The sequence below is a fragment of the Lacerta agilis genome, chromosome 4, assembly GCF_009819535.1.
Source record: "Lacerta agilis isolate rLacAgi1 chromosome 4, rLacAgi1.pri, whole genome shotgun sequence".
Lineage (NCBI taxonomy): Eukaryota > Metazoa > Chordata > Lepidosauria > Squamata > Lacertidae > Lacerta > Lacerta agilis.
Genome location: NC_046315.1, coordinates 2,922,113 through 2,938,303, shown reverse-complemented (window position 1 = coordinate 2,938,303; position 16,191 = coordinate 2,922,113). Strand labels below are relative to the sequence as shown.

The following is a 16,191-nucleotide window of genomic DNA, read 5'->3' as shown; positions in this document are numbered from 1 at the left end:
GGGTGGGGGCGTACCTTGCTGCATTCTGTATATAGTGCAGTCCAGATTGAGGGAATGTGCAGAAGCGAGATGCAGCCTGAAAGGCTCGGCAGAACTTATTTGGCTCCTGAGGTGCATCTTGAGCAACGGGGACCCTCCTCCCATCTCTAGCCCTCTAGAACTTTGGGGTCCGCAGTAGGCCAGTAGTAGATAGTTTCCCTGAAAGTTAAAGCATGCAAGTTAACAAAGGTGGTGGTGCTGCTGTCCAGGAGCCATGTTTGCTTGAGATGCTGGCTATATGTTATCCTTGAATGGGCTCCCTTTTGCTCCTGCATGCACGCAGTGTTCTAGCACCGCCCCTCCAGGTTCCACAAGTCTTCTCCTCTGATTTATATACTGCCCGAGCTCCCGCCCTTGCCACAAGTTGCCCCAGCTGCTTTTTGTGGTGTTTTCACGTCTGCCTTCATTGCTTCCCCCTCCCACCCACCCACCCCCCAATCCTACAGGTGGCGCAGCTAGAGGTATATCAGAAAGAGCGAGCTAGTGCATGCCAGGTAATGCATGCCAGGTGTCAGCTGCTTAAACGGTGACAGTGCATGACGTAGCTGCTGCTGCTGCTGCTGCTGCTTCCCCTCCATCATGGCTGCCATCTCCTGTTGTGAACTGTTTGCAATGGGGGCTTACGGAGGACAAGTAATAAGGCCGCTGCCACCCTCGTTTGGGGGCTGTGTGGGAAAACAGGGCTTCACAATCCCTCTCTAAAACTCTGCACCTTATGCCCAGATGCCTCCTCACACAGGTCAGCAAAACTTTTGTTCTCTTAATTTGACAAAAAAAAAAAATTACTTGGCAGGAGCAGAAAGCACACAAATCCTGTCCTTTGCACCAAAGGCAAGACTGTCCGTAGTTATGTGGCAAGCCAAGGCAATGGGCTTGCAAAGGAAGTTGCGCCAGCGGGCAGCAAAGTCGGTCTACTTGGGATTGTTGCTCTCCCAGCAGGTCTCCCAGTAATAAAAGTATGAGGGCTTGATACACACCCACACACCGTTTTTTGTTATCCCCCCAACCCTTTAAAGATCTCCTTGGTGCCTCTTTTTCTGTTAGCACCGCAGTATAGCACCACATGTATCCTCTTGAGCCCTCTCATCCCAACACCTGGGAAGCCTTGGGAGCGGCTTGGGACGTACCAATTACACCCCCTGTAGAATTTCCTGCTTGTCTTTGTAACTCCTGGTGGAGCAACCTGCTGGAAGAGGCCAGTGGCCCATCTAGTCCAGCATCCCTGTTCCCAGTATGGCCAAGCAGGTGCCCCAAAGGGAAACCCCCTCACAGGATTTGAGCACAAGAGCAACTCTCCCCTCCTACAGCTTCCAGCAACTGGGATCCAGAGCATCCAGAGGCAGAGCATAGCCACCAGGGGCTAGTAGCCATGGACAACCTTTTCTCCTCCATGAATTTATTTGATGCTCGTTCAAAGCTATCTAGGTTGGTGGCCATGACTGCTTCCCTGGGTGGGGGTGGGGAGAGTTATTATTTAGCTACAGGTGAAACTCAAAAAATTAGAATATTGTGGAAAATTTCATTTATGTAAGCAATTGTTTTCATTAGCTAACTGGAGTTTAATATATGAGATAGGCTCACGACATGCAAAGCGAGATATGTCAAGCCTTTATTTGTTATAATTGTGATGATTATGGTGTTCAGCTGACGAAAACCCCCAAATTGAGATTGTTAATTTGGTGTTCTCATCAGCTGTACGCCATAATCATCACAATTACAACAAACAAAGGCTTGACATATCTCGCTTTGCATGTCATGAGTCTATCTCGCATATTAGTTTCACCTTTTAAGTTGAATTACTGAAAGAAATGGACCTTTCCACGATATTCTAATTTTTTGAGTTTCACCTATATGTGCTGCACAATGGGGTGAGCTCCTGCTGCTCTGTCCCAGCTCCTGCCAACCACCAGCGCAAGTAGATAAATAGGTACCACTGTGGTGTTTCTGTGTGCTCTGGCTTCTGCCACGGTGTCCCGTTGCGCCAGAAGTGATTTAGTCCTGCTGGCCACATGACCCGAAAGCTGTCTGTGGACAAACACCGGCTCCCTCAGCCTGAAAGCGAGATGAGAGCCGTAACCCCATAGTCGCCTTTGACTGGTCTTAACCATTCAGGGGTTCTTTACCTACCTTTACCTGCATCTGGAGCACTATCTCCAGTTCTGGGCACCACTTTTTAAGACTGGACTGCACCAAGAGGGGAGTAGCCATATGAAGCCAGAGGTGCCCTATGCCACAGGTACTGCCTTGAGCAGCAGAGAGTAGGGCTTGATGATCTCTGAGGTCCTTTCCTGCTCCAGCTGCTGCATCTTTTGGCATTCTGTCTTCCCCATCTCCTTCCTACATTTTCCTCCGGTATAGGAGAGAATCTCTGTGAATGATACTGCTCTCGGGAGGGGAAATCTTGAGCTGCAGACAGTGCAGGGTCTGCAACGCAGGGGGCCCAGCCTTCTAACCTTCAGGGTTACCAGGAGCTAAAAGCACCATCACCTCTCTTAGCCACCTGCAAGCGTAGTTGCACCTGAAGACAAGTCCACCCCCTCACCCCTGTGCAAACTAAGAGCAAACTAGAATCCCCTGAAACAGCCCCCCCCCAACTTCAGAAACCCTCTTGGATTCCAACCTTCAATGTTTCCGTGGATCCTGATGCTCTCTTACCCCCAAGTGCACGAGAGACAAACAGTTGGCAATGGAGACCCTGCTTTGGGGTTGCTGGGGAGACCTGGAGGCAGGAAATGTGGGGCGGTGGGGCTAATTAACCTCCGGCATCACTTTCATCGCATGTCAGAGCATCTGCTTGCAGCACATCCCAGCTCTTCTGCTTGTAGAGAGCTGCTCTTCCTGGGAAGCTGCTAACCCCCATGCACCATTTCTGCTCTGAAGCCCACTGACCCAACCCTGCGACTGGCATGCGGTTTTTGCGCAGCATAGACGTGTCGGTGGAGGGTCGGAGGCTGCTCTGGTGCCCTCTCTGCTGCTGCTTCCAGGAAGCTTTAGCAGGGGCAGAATGTTTAGGACGGGGGCTAAAGTGATACTGATGCTTCCTGGGTGGAAGGGAACCTGTCGGAGGGTATGCCTGGAATGTGGGTATGCCTGGAATGTGCTTCCAGGCATAGAGGACTCTGGCCTGCTGCATGCAGTTCTTTCTGTGTTCCTGTAGTAACTCTTGAGGGTCTGTGGCATTTCACAGAATTCAGACTCTCGTATCATGGTTGCAAAAAGAAGCTTGAAAAATGTGTGTAGTTCTGGGGGAAATGCCCTCAGTCTCAGGGAGGCTGAGCAGTGCTTGCATTGAGTTGGAGCCTCACAGCTGCTTTCCTCTTAGCGATCAGAATCGTTATCCAAATATACATTCAGTGACCTATTAGTGTTGCTTTTACCAGGTGCAGAACTTGGCCCTCCCCCCCCTTTCTTTCTTTCGCATGGGGCTTGACTTACTAGAGAAGTGTTTGATGCTGAAGGCGCCAAGCTGAGTAACACAGACAGCGCCAGATTCTTCCTTCCAACCCCCAAACTGGATAAAGTGGTCAGTCCCGAGATGTCCTAAACTGACTCTCTGATGCCCTGCTCATAGAATCATAGAATTGTAGAGCTGGAGTAGGACCCAAAGGGTCATCTAGTCCCAGCTGCTGCAATGCAGGAGTCGCAGCTTTTGGTAAAAAGGGGAAACTTCCTTGGCTTCCTGCCAGCCAGTCCTTTTCTAGGCATGGCTGTTCCGGTACAGCACGTTTAGGAGGAGGACACAGATTGCGGAATGGGTGGCTGTATGCAGTGCCATGGCGTGCAGAGCCTCAAAGAGCCAGGGGGGAGTGGCTGAACAGGAGGGGGAGGGGTTGGAATAACTATTATCTCTCTTCCCCCCTTCCTTTCCAGCTGGAGGAGCTGAAGCAGAAGTTCGCTCAGCAGGAGAAGGTTGCTCAAGCCCAGCAGCAGAGAGCCCAGGTGAATTTCTAGGGATGGAGCCTGGAGAGAGTTCTCCTAGTGTAGAGGTTCCCAAACTTTTGGGGGGCACTGTCCCACTGACTTCACAAATTCATCCCCAGATCCCCACCCTACCCTATAAAAAACATTCAGAATAGTGGTTTGCATGACCCACTAGTCCAATCCCCTGCAATCGAGGGCGAGGGAAATTAAGGAAGATAATAACAAGAAATGTGAAACAGTAACAATTGTGTTTTTATTCCAAATCCAATTAAAGCTATTTAGTTTTCAGTGATGCCAGCTTTTCAAAGACAAGGGGTGGAAAGGACCCTTGTAAGTCTACTGAGCAACCTTAGTTGGTGCAAGAGTCCAGGGCAAGGAAGAGAACAATTCCCCTCTCTGGCACTGTAAGGGATTATCTGGGTCTTTCCTCAGCAGGTGCATGAGGAAGAGCTCCAGGCAGAGATTAAGCACCGGAATGAGAAGATCTTGGATCTCCAGTCTCAGCTGGCCCAGAAGGAACAAGCTGCTGAGCATTACAAGACACAGGTAGAAAAAGGGGAGCTGGCTCCCTCTGGGGCAGAAGCATGGGGTGGGAGGGGAGAGAACCATCACCCTGGCTTCTACCCTGTATTGAACAGTCAGTCACAATTAAGACAGGTACTAAGAAAAGAAGTTCTGCCATTATAGGCCTCAAAATTCCATAGCTTACAAAAATGGCACCCGTTGAGCTAACAGACTGGCATATAAGAACTGCATGGTGAGGTTTGCAAATGTGGGTGTGTGGAGGGTAAGTACACGTTGTGACGTTGCACAACAACATGGCTGAGCAAGGGTCTCTTAAGGAAGCACGAGCCTTGGCTTCCGATGTCCCGGCTTTGCGGGAAATCGCCTCAAGTCTGGCCTTAAACCGGCAGGTGTTGTGCTTGACGGTTGCCTCTCTTTTCCTCGCCCCTCAGATGGAGAAGGCCAAGACACACTACGACGCAAAGAAGCAACAAAACCAGGAGCTGCTCGAGAGGCTGGGAGTCCTGGAGGAGGTGGAGAGGGAGAACGCGGAGCTGAAGGCCAAATCGGAGCGCCTTGTGAAGGAGCAGCAGGATTTGGTGAGGCAGATGCAGGAGGCCCAGCTCACCTCCAAGAACCTCTGCAGCCTAGAGGCACAGGTAGGGCCGAGGGGCGGGGGCTGAGGAGGCAGGGTGCGTGCGCACGGCAGGGCCCAGTCCTTTTTCGTTCCAGGCCCTGCCCACCCATCTGTGCATTTCCTCTTGTAAGGAGGATCTGCGGGGTCCCTAAGTGCAGGAGGCACTCCTGGTCAGGTTAGATTCCTAGCTAATTTAGTTTTTGGCAAAGATCAGGAGGGCTGTGGCTCAGTGGTAGAGCAACTGCTTTGCATGCAGAAAGTACAGAGTCCAGGGGCATTTGTAGGTGGTGGGAAAGGCCCTCCACCTGAGACTCCAAAGAGCCAAATGAGATCCTGTGGGGGGTCCTTGGAGGCCTGCTAGTCCAACCCCCTGTTCACCGCAAGGAACCCAGGGCTAGAACATCCCCAGCACATGCATGACAAGCTAGCCTCTATGTGAGGGGGAGGCCCCACCAGCCCTCTGCGTAATCCCCACAAGGGCTTTTCTCCCAAGTTTTCCTCTGGAATCTGCCCTCCTGAAACTGAAATCCCTGAAAACCTCGCCTGGGGCAGCAGAGCGAGTCTTGGCCTTTGGAGCAGACAATGCTGGACCAGAGAGACCCGGCCTGACTTGGTCTAAGGCAGCTTCCTGTGCACACGAGAGTGGGTGGCGCTCTGCAGGTGCCGAGAGGAAGCAGGGAAGGGGACACCAGCCCCAAACGCCAAGCTGTGCATGGAGGGGAACGCTTGGGCATGCCAGATGCCACCGGTGGAATCCTCGGTGCCTGTGGCTGAGAATTAAGTTCTTGTCTCCAGGAGAGCCCCTGCAAGTCACAGCAGGCAGGACTGGGGGAATCAAGGGTCTGCTCTGATGCAGTTTCTGCCTCCTTGTATGGTTAGTGCCTTTGTAAATTAGGCAAATAACATGGTTAAATGGCTCGTGGTAGGTTTCCAGGACCTGCTTAGTGTTGTCTTGAAGTGGGTGGGAAGGGCTGGTGCAAAGCTGAGTAGGGCAGTGGTGTGAGTGTGTGACCTGCACCAACAATCTCTATACTTTCTGTGCTAAGAAATGTTGCTCAAGCAGCCCCCCCCCCTGAACTGAGAAGCCATTGTCCCCCATACTGGCAAAAAAACAGCTGTGTGAGCTAGCCACTTCTGACAGACAACCTCTCCCCCATAATAACAAGGCCACATTGTGTGAATACTTCCCCCTTTGTATCCTAGTCTTCCTGGCTAAGATGCAAAGCTTTAATAACTTGGAAACCATCCTTTCAAACTTGGTGCTACTTAATCTTGGACTTGCCCTAGAACTGAAGTTGAAAAACCTTTCTGCCATATGCACAGAGCAGCAGACAAAGCGCATCCTGCATATATCATCAAGGAAACAGAATATTCTGTGCATTGTGTATCTTAGCCTGTTTTCTGTACCCCAGGGATGGGGAACATGTGGCCCTTGCAGGTGTTGCTGGGCTCCAACTCCCTCCTGCTCTAGCCAGGAAGCCAAAGGCCCAGGGGTGAACCGCACTGGAGTCCAGCAACCTCTGGAGAGCCATGGGTTCACATGCTTAGTATATATAGCAACATATTTACCTGCAACTGAAGTGAGGTGGACTTGCCCAGTTCTTACGTAGATGCATGCAAAGAAACATTTAATTAGCCATTTTGGTTCTAGTGGGTCTCTTGACTTCCTTGGTGCGTGGCTTGCTCGTGGCACCCTGCCCCTTACCGTTAACCAACCCAAACGCAGGTGGAGTTTGCAGATCGCCAGCTGCGAGAGCAGGGCAAGTTCCAGCTGGCCACAGATTCATTAAAAAGCCGCATCACCTTCCAGGAAAGCCCAGCCGACGTCAGCACAGACAGCCTGGACATGAGCACCAGCGATGAAGCACAGCCGCTCAACTCCACCAGGTAATGGCCCTCAGCTTAGAAGGCAAGCAGGCGGCCGCAGCAGAGCAGCTCAGCTTCCGTGCCAGCTTGCTTTCCTCCTCCTCCTTAGCTCTTTGATCGGCCATAGAGCAGAGGCTTCCCACCTTCGCAGCTCTGGGACCAAATGCATGTTTCCCCAAGGGTGGCCACTCGCAGGGTCCTTCATTTGGCAGGCCTGACAGTGAAGCAACTTTGGAGACATGGGACATTATTATTATTGTTATTGTTATTATGTTTGTTTGTTTTATACGCCACCCAACTGACTGGGTTGCCCCAGCCACTTTGGCTGCTTCCAACACATTAAGACATCAAACACAGTAGTAAAACCTCAGACATTAAAAATTTCTAAAAGTCAGCTATTTCCCTGACATCTGATGAAGGGAGGGCATTCCACAGGGCAGGTGCCACTACCTAGAAGGCCTGGTTCCCCATAACTTCACTTTTTGTAGTGAAGGAACCTCCAGAAGGCCCTCGGAGCTACACCTCAGTGTCCAGGCTGAACAATGGGGGTGGAGACGCTCCTTCAGGTCTACTGGGCCGAGGCCATTTAGGGCTTTAAAAGACAGCACCAACACTTTGAATTGTATTGTGAAGACTTTTCGGCTTCCCTGTTCCTGGGAATGTGAAGAGAGGGTTCTGTGGTTGTGGCCAGTTTCATGATCCCCTCCCCCTCCCCCTCCCCCCAATCTCTCTTCACAGCAGGAGGTCTCGCCGTTCCATCTCTGAATCTGGGACAGCAGAGCCGTCCAAGGCTTCCCACCGGCTGCCTCGGAAGGTGGAGTCTCTGGAGAGCCTCTATTTCACGCCCATCCCCACCCGCACGCGGTCCAAACTGGAGAACAGCGTTAACTCCACGAGCGATGTTTCCTTTGAGTCGGGGCGGAAAACGCTCTCTGGCCGCCGGCGTACCACACAGGTCATCAACATCACCATGATCAAAGTAATGTGGGGGCCACCTAGGGATGGGAGCCAAGGTGTGGTGATGGTGGCTGTGGAGATAGGTGGTATCCAGGGCTGCTCAGATGTGCATCCTCCATAGCCAGGTCCGTCATACACTTTTACCAGCCTGCTTCCCTGGGTGTGGGGACTAGCAGGCGACCCCTGCTGCTAGGGGTGGATCCAGGAGAGATGGGAGCTGCCCTCTTGAGGTGGTTTACTAGGAACAAGGAGTGATGAATCCGAGTTGCCAAATTGTTCGGGGATTTGGAAGAGCCCCAAAACGAGCTCTCCAAGTGGGATAAACGGGCAGTAAAGTGGCAAATGCACTTCCGTGTAATCGAGTGTAAAAGGATGCATTTCAAGGCAAAAAGCACGAGCTTCACATACGCTGTCGTGGGGTCTGAGTTGGCGGTGGTCATGAACGAGACCTTGGGGTCATAGCGGATAGCTTGATGAAGGTGTGGACCAGTGTGTGGCAGTTGGGAATTGCTAGGGAGGCAGTGGAGGATAGGCGTGCCTGGCGTGCTCTGGTCCATGGGGTCACGAAGAGTCGGACACGACTGAACAACAACAAGGGATCGATAGGAAAGGCATTTGAAATAAAACTGCCGGTGCCATAATGCCATTATGCAAACCTGTAGTCCAACCTCATTTGGGATGCTGTGTACAATTCCGGTGGCCTTTCCTCTGAAAGGATATTGTAGAGTCGGAAAAGGTTCAGACAAGGGCAACAAAAATAGTCAAGGGTTTGGAGCAACTCTCGAATGAAGAAAGAATGCAAGCATTTGGTGCTTGTTAGTTTACAGAAAAGCCAAGTAAGGGATAGGGGAAGGCAGAGCAGAGGCGTCTAATATTCTGTCTGGTGTGATGGAGGTGGAGGGGAGCAGCTTAGCGGGTGCAGGCAGAGTTGAGCAGTACCAGCAGCTCTTCTTGGTACTCGCCCTCCTCACCCTCCTCCTCCTTGTGCTTCTACACAGAAACACGCTGAGCCGGAAACTCCCCAGAGTGCTGATGCCTCTTTCTTCAGCGTCCAGTCCGCTGAGTCTCAGAGCAGCACCTCGAGCCAAGAGCCGGTCAAGACCCGCCTGCGTTCCGCATCCTCTTCCTCCACCCGCTCCCTCGCCAGCCTCCCCTCTCAGGAATCCCTCACCAGGCTGGGCACCTCTTCCCCCAACAACACGGCGTTGATGAGCCTGCCCGGCTATCGGCCTGCCACCCGCAGCTCCATGAGACGCTCCCAGGCCGGAGGGGCCAGTTCTGGTGAGTGCTGGGGGTTGCGGCAGCAGGACCTGGGGCAGCCTTCACCTTGGTGGCGCCCTCTGGACAACGTCCTGGACTACAACTCCCGACAGCCCCCAGCCAAGCACGGCTGGATGATGCTGGGGCCAATGGGAGTCGTAGTCCAAAGCATCCGGAGGAGCAGAAGAAGCTCGGCAAAGGCTGTTCTGGAGCTTCACCTTCTGTGCAGAACGCCAGTCAGCAGAGTACAGCAATTGCTCTGGTGAATCTCAAAAGGAGTCCAGTGAGCTCAGTGATCTACACAGAACCGGAGAGTATGTTTGAAGGGACCCCAAGGGTCTTCTAGTGTGGTGTAGTGGTATAGAGCCAGTGTGGTGTAGTGGTTAAGAGCGGTAGACTCGTAATCTGGTGAACCGGGTTCGAGTCTCCGCTCCTCCACATGCAGCTGCTGGGTGACCTTGGGCTAGTCACACTTCTCTGAAGTCTCTCAGCCCCACTCACCTCACAGAGTGTTTGTTGTGGGGGAGGAAGGGAAAGGAGAGTGTTAGCTGCTTTGAGACTCCTTTGGGTAGTGATAAAGCGGGATATCAAATCCAAACTCTTCTTCTTCTTTAGTCCACCCCCTGCACAGCGGGAATCACAGCTAAAGAGTCCCTGACTGGTGCCCCTCCCACCTCTGTTTATGAGCCTCCAACAAGGAGAGCCCACCACCTTCCGAGGGGGTCTGTACCATGGACAGACAACTCTTGCCCTCAGAATTATTATTATTATTATTATTATTATTATTATTATTATTATTATTATTATTATTTATTTATTACTTATACCCCACCCATCTGGCTGAGTCTCCCCAGCCACTCTGCGCGGCTTCCAACAGGAGATTAAAAATACATTAAAACATCAGTCATTAAAAGAAAACTTTTCCTGCTGGCTACATGTATTCTCCCTGCCCACCATCATTAGTCCACCATACCTGACAGTCAGTGGCAGGCTAGTATTAGTAGTAGTAGTAGCAGCAGTTTTATTATTTATACCCATCTACTCTGGGCAGCTTCCAACACATATAAAAACATAGTAAAACGTAAAAGATTTTAAAAGATATCCAGATGTGGTGTCAGGAGAGCCGTGTGTGTGTGAGAGAGAGAGCGGGGGGGATGACCTGTCCCCTTGGGCATTCCTTGACTTTCCCTTGCTGCTTTGCTCCTTGGTTGTGAGTCTTCCAGAGTGAGACTTCCTCCCCCAGAGCCTGTTTGGCAGACTGCCTGCTCTCTGACTTTTTGTGGCCAGTAATGGCATGAATGTGAAGGTAAGCACTGCTTGGCTCCTCCCTTCTAAAGAGCGTTTTGTAGACAGACACAGGGACACAGGAGAGCCAGGGTGGATAAAAGGAGGGGCTTCTTAATCTGTGGAACTCACTTCTGCAGGAGGCAGTGAGAGCTACCAACTTGAATGACTTTAAAATAAGACTGGACACATTCGCAGAGGAGAAGGGCTCCTAGCCCACAGCGGCCCTGTTCTGCCTCCACAATTAGGGGAAGCAAGGCTCCCGAATGCCAGTTGCCTGTACCAGCAGGGTTCTTCTGAATGTTCTTGTGCAGTTGGGAAAGGGTGACTCAATTAGCTGTGCATGGGGGTGCTCTGTTTTGCCCTCTTTCCTCTTCGTGCCCATGAAGTGGGTGGGGGCAGCGGAATCTCTTTGCAACCTCCTTCCTCGATTGGGATCACTGTTGTCGATTATCTTGCGGAGAGCCACTTGGGGCGCCACCCTTCTGTGTGGCTGGCGGTGCAACCTAGGAAGTGAGCAGCCGACACCCTCCCCTGTCACTCTCCCCTCTCCCCCCCCCCCTTCTCAGGGCGCAGCAGCTTCTACATGGGCACCTGCCAGGAGGAGCCGGAAGTGCTTGACGACTGGACCCGCATTGCTGAGCTCCAGCAGCGCAACAGGATCTGCCCACCTCACCTGAAGACCTGCTACCCCCTGGAGTCTCGGGTGAGTGTCGCCAAAGGGCCAGCTAGTCCTGACTCCCACAGCAGCTAGCAATATGTTTTCAAGTTCAGGGAAGGCAGAGGCAGAGGATGATGCGATGTCTGCGCCTGCTGCTGATTTAGTCAGCGCCTGGAGGATTCTGTGAACAGAAAATTGGTTTCTGCAATGGAGATCAAGTTAGTGGGTTGGATTCCCCCCTCCCACCCAAAAAACATGGCTCTTTGAAGGCTAGTGCATATGTATATGAATATATGGGGAAGTGGGGAGGGGTTTGGGAAGAGAGTAAAAGGGGTGCATAGACAGGATTGGTAAGCAGAGCAGCAGGGGTGCCAGTCCCTGGTATGTGTGTTTGTGCGTGTAAATCTTGCTCAGTCCTAGTCAATAGACACCTGGGGAGCTTCCTCCCCTGTGCATTTTGGGAGCTGTTCCACTTTTGCAGTAGGCTCAGTCTGGTGTGCGTGTGCACACAGAGCCTTCATCTGATGACCGCACTGCTCCTCTTCCCCACCTGCCAGCCATCCCTCTCACTGGCCACCATCACAGACGAGGATATGAAGACGGGGGACCCCAGAGAGACCCTCCGGCGTGCCAGCATGCTGCCCTCCCAGGTTTCTGAGGGCCCTGCCACCCGCCGCAGCACCCTGAGCTCTGCGGCGGCCGCGGGGGGCATTGCCACTCGGCAGCAGAGGAAGCGCATTTCAGATGAATCCCACCAGGCTGCAGGGACCCCTGAGGTGAGCGGCAGTGGCTGGTCTGAACCCCTTTCAAGCTGGGCGGGGTGGGGGTATGGGGGAGAGTTATTATGGGATTATCGGGTAGGCCCAGGGTGTAATGGGGCAAGTTTGTCTTTGTCTTCTAGGGCAGGGCTGGTGGGTACCAGGGACCCTTCAGTCCCTCTGGGATTGCAGCTCTCATCATCACTGAGCGTTGGGTGTGGCTGACTGTGGTCTCTGGGAGTTGCAGCCCAGCAACATCTGCTCCCCCATTTCTCAGCTGCCCACCTTGGCGGGGAGGTGAAAGGCACCGTTGTCTTTTGCTCAGTAGCATCAGGCCCCAACTAATCTCTCCTCCACACACCCCTTTTCTCCATTCAGTCCAAGAAATCTGCCAGCTGCTTCCCACGACCCCAGACTCCCAAACTGCGGAGCGAGGAGCACAAGCACAGCACCCATGCGGGAAGCAAGAAGGACAAAGCCCAGGCAGCCACCAAGCAGGTAAGGAAGCCTCGGAGCGTCTTGCTCTTCCATCGGGCTGGCAGAGCAGGGCACAGGGAGCCTCTGAGGCTGCAGCATTGCTGAAGAGACCACCCCTACTCGGGCAGGGAAGTTTTTAAACAAAGGTTGGATGACCACCTGTCAGGGATTCTTTAGCTATGATTCCTGCGTTGCAGGAGCTTGGGGTCCCTTCCAGCTTTACAGTGTGGTGTAGTGGTTAAGAGTGGTATACTCGTAATCTGGTGAACCGGGTTCGCTTCCCCACTCCTCCACATGCAGCTGCTGGGTGACCTTGGGCTAGTCACACTTCTTTGAAGTCTCTCAGCCCCACTCACCTCACAGAGTGTTTGTTGTGGGGGAGGAAGGGAAAGGGGAATGTTAGCTGCTTGGAGACTCCTTCGGGTAGTGATAAAGCGGGATATCAAATCCAAACTCTTCTTCTCTTCTCGTCTATGGTTCTGCAAAGTATGATCTCTCCTTTCTGCCTATCTATACACAAACACCAGACTACCACATACACAAACTCAATCTCTCCCTAACTTCAGACGTGGGCCTGGTGCTTCTCTGCAGTGATTTTAATAACCGGGGGTGGGGGGTGGAGGAGGGGGTATGCCAAGGAATGCTAACTCTTCTCTTGAGTTCCCTTGCCGTGGGGATGAGAGAGCACAGAAGAGCTGCTGAGGTCTCCTGGTTCTCCTGACTCCTTCCTCTTTCCCTGCAGCCCAACAGGCGCCAGTCGATGGCCTTCAGCATTCTGAACACTCCGAAGAAGCTGGGCAACAGCCTCCTGCGCCGGGGGCCCAACCGCAAAGTGACTCCCAAAAGCTCCCCCCGGAGCAGCAGCCGGAGATCCCCGAGGGCAGCGTCATCACCTAAGGGCAAGGTAGGAGGAAGAAGGGGCCTCCCCTTGAGAGTCCCCACGAGTCTCTCGCTCCCAGCATCCCCTTGGAGCAAGCATGGGCTGGAGGGAGATTTTGCCTGGAATGTGAATCTGCATTTTAGTGTATTTAGATATATAGTCCGGTGGAGCTAATAGAGAGAGATGAGGGCTGGAAAAAGCCATGAGTCTGGGACTCCTTGGAGCACAGAAGGTGGTTTGCCAGCAAAAGAACACCAGAAGAGGCTGCTGGATCAGGCCAATGGCCCATCTAGTCTTCTCACAGGCTGACCAGATGCTTGTGGGCGTCGAGCAAGGGCTGGGTCCATTCCTCAGTCGTAGGGCCGGGCACCCCCATGTACCAGGCCTGACTCCCCATCCTTTTGCTCCTTCAGGTCTCATGGGCGGCCAGAGCAGGCCAGCCTCCCCTTGTGCAGTGCGAGCAGGCCTGTATGGAACTTCCTGGCTGGGTCACACCAGGGGCAGCACGGGCCTCCCTTTGGGCTGCCATCCCCTCCCCTCCCCTCCCACTGGTGGTGTGTGGTTTCTGGGTTTTGCAGCACCTCTTCTGGGTGTGGGACTCTGCCCTTTCCCAGAGGACCGGCTTCACCTGCCGTCTTCTTCCTGATCTGCTGCCTTGCAGAAGAGAGACGAGAGCCGCTCGTCGTTCTCACAAGACTGCAGAGTTCAGCTTGGGTTTATCAAATCTGAGGGGCGGGGTGGGGGAACGAAGCCGCAGCGCTCCCATCTTTTTTGTCCTTCCCTCTGGGCTTCCGATGAAGAGGTGTGGCAAAGCAAGGCAGCTTCCTCAGGCAGCGGACTTTGGTGCCCTTGAAGGTGGCACGCTGGTAGGAGGATCGTTTCCAAGGGGCACAAGCATGGCTTGAAACAGCGGAGATGCACGAGAGCTGTGGCCACAGCTGCCCTTCATTCGGTGGGGCTTGCACAGGAGAACACCCCAGAGGATTGTAGAAACGATGGGGTGGGGGGTTCCCAGTTAGATTCCTTCTCCCTTTTGAGCTTCTAAAATCCCAGCAAGGAACCATTGAGCCCACCCAACTCCTGTCTTCTTTTTCCCTTCCTGCAGGCGAACTCCAGGTCCACGAGGAACACCAAGTTCTAATGCCATTTTTCCTGGCCGAAAACTCCCCCGCCTTCAAGGGCATCTCCCCAGAAGGAAGGGGGCCAGGTGCCAAGGCCTCCCAGTCTCTGCTACCAGCTGAGCCGCCAGCAGCCTTCCTCCCCCTCCTCATATTCCCTCCCAGCTCTGACGTGGCCTGAGACCCCCAGCCTTCTGGTCAGGATGCCAACTGGTGCATGGACTCTTCCCCCACCCCCTGTTTTCCACGTGATGGTGGGTGGTGAGCCTCCTTGGCTGAGAGTATTGGGGGGGGGGGGACGGACTTTCCCCTCTGTGGTGATGACAGCAGTGTGTGTGCGTCGAGGGGGGTGGGACAGTCTCCTAACCATTCCAGGGTCTGGCTCTTAAGCCACTGTTCCAGGAATCGGGAGCGCTTGGCAAAAGAGGACTAGGCTGGCAGTATTTTACGCTCCCAGGGAGGCAGTGTCATAATGTTTACCACCTTTGCCAATGCAACACCCCCTCCTTAAGCACCCAGAGTGGCACCTCCGATTGAGAAGCTAGGTCCCCCTCTCCTGTCCCTCGATGAACGCTCCCTCCCTTTCACGCTGAGTAAGGAAGGACTCCTTGCTTGCCTCATTGGCGCAGTGAAATGCCCAAGGCACCAAAGTCGGAGATGTTTTCCCCACCCGGCTCTCCTTTCCGCTCGCAAGGGGGTGGCAGGTGGCAAGGCGACCCTCTTCCCAGCCTCCTTGGTTCTTTTTTTTTTAAAAAAAACCAATTGTAAAGCAAGGGCCAACAGACTAAAGAATTGAGGCGGGAAGCTTCTGTCAAACATTGAGGACTAGTCACTTACTCATTACCAGAAGCAGTGGGGGGGAAACACATTTCTCTCCTGTGGAAAGCTTTGCCCTGGTCGTCATAGAGTCATGTGCCTTCTTCCTGGTGATGTGAGCCACCATTTGGGAGCTGGGGTGGCTTTTGTGCAAGAGGGGTATAAAAAAATAATAATCCCTTGAGCCTGGCAACTGGAGGGATCGTTCCCGGGAGGAGGTGGGAGCACCAGCTTTCTGAAGGGACCCTCGCTGGTGGCTGGGCAGCAGCAGGAGGAGGAGGAGGAGAAAGCTCCATTATGTACAGGCTGTGCATTCTCACCCTCCCCTTATTCCGCAGGCTTTACTTAGCTGTGTTGCTTTGTATTGTACTCTGTAGGCACTGGCATGGAGTGGGGCAGGGGGGAGGCCTCACTGCAGTGTCCCTCCCGAAAAAGGGGCGGAGGGATGCGTGGCTGTGCAGGGGCAGCAGCGGGGCCCACGCATGGATCTTGGGGGACACAATCCGGCCGGATCTTTTCCTGCAGGTGCTCCATCAGAGTGCAAAGGCCCCTGCTTTGGTTCCCTTCCGTGGGCAAGCGTCCCACAGCGGGGCTTGGCCCTCAGGAGAGCCCCGCTGGATCTCCCCGGTGAGCTGTTTCCTGGACTGGGGGGGGGGAGAGACACTGCCTGAGGGTGCCCCCGCCGCCGCCACTCGCAGCTCTCTAATACTCGCCTTTGTAGAGAACTTAGCAATCAAATGTGTCATTTTAAATAATGTTTCTACTTGTAAATAAATGGTATTTTTCTCCCAAAAAAATAGTGGCTTGGCGATGTTTTCTCCTGCTTTGAGTGTAGCGCAGGCAGGGCACAGCCCAGAAAGTGGCTTTCAGTCTAAGATCAGGGTGTTAGGACTGAGAGGTACAAGGAGCTGCCTCTGAGCTTTTTGGACAAAGAAGATGAAGAGTTTGGATTTGATATCCCGCTTTATCACTACCCGAAGGAGTCTCAAAGCGGCTCACATTCTCCTTCCCCT

The 16,191-nt window shown here is 53.3% G+C and overlaps 1 protein-coding gene across 8 annotated transcripts in view; it reads left to right on the top strand.

The window, feature by feature from the left end:
• NUMA1 (nuclear mitotic apparatus protein 1) overlaps window positions 1-15,105 on the top strand; it is a 57,834-nt gene extending 42,729 nt beyond the window's left edge. The window contains exons 15-26 of one of the 8 annotated variants that reach the window (XM_033145897.1): window positions 3,910-3,978; window positions 4,393-4,506; window positions 4,917-5,123; window positions 6,828-6,988; window positions 7,706-7,946; window positions 8,923-9,205; window positions 11,038-11,174; window positions 11,687-11,905; window positions 12,266-12,385; window positions 13,107-13,268; window positions 13,658-13,712; window positions 14,350-15,105. In XM_033145897.1, the coding sequence (XP_033001788.1) occupies window positions 3,910-3,978; window positions 4,393-4,506; window positions 4,917-5,123; window positions 6,828-6,988; window positions 7,706-7,946; window positions 8,923-9,205; window positions 11,038-11,174; window positions 11,687-11,905; window positions 12,266-12,385; window positions 13,107-13,268; window positions 13,658-13,712; window positions 14,350-14,543 (1,962 nt within the window). In that variant the 3' untranslated portion in view covers window positions 14,544-15,105. The remainder of the gene's footprint in view (window positions 1-3,909; window positions 3,979-4,392; window positions 4,507-4,916; window positions 5,124-6,827; window positions 6,989-7,705; window positions 7,947-8,922; window positions 9,206-11,037; window positions 11,175-11,686; window positions 11,906-12,265; window positions 12,386-13,106; window positions 13,269-13,657; window positions 13,713-14,349) is intronic. The other 7 variants (XM_033145900.1, XM_033145898.1, XM_033145904.1 and 4 more) reach the window with 7 other exon arrangements.
• The last annotated feature ends 1,086 nt before the right edge of the window (window positions 15,106-16,191 follow it).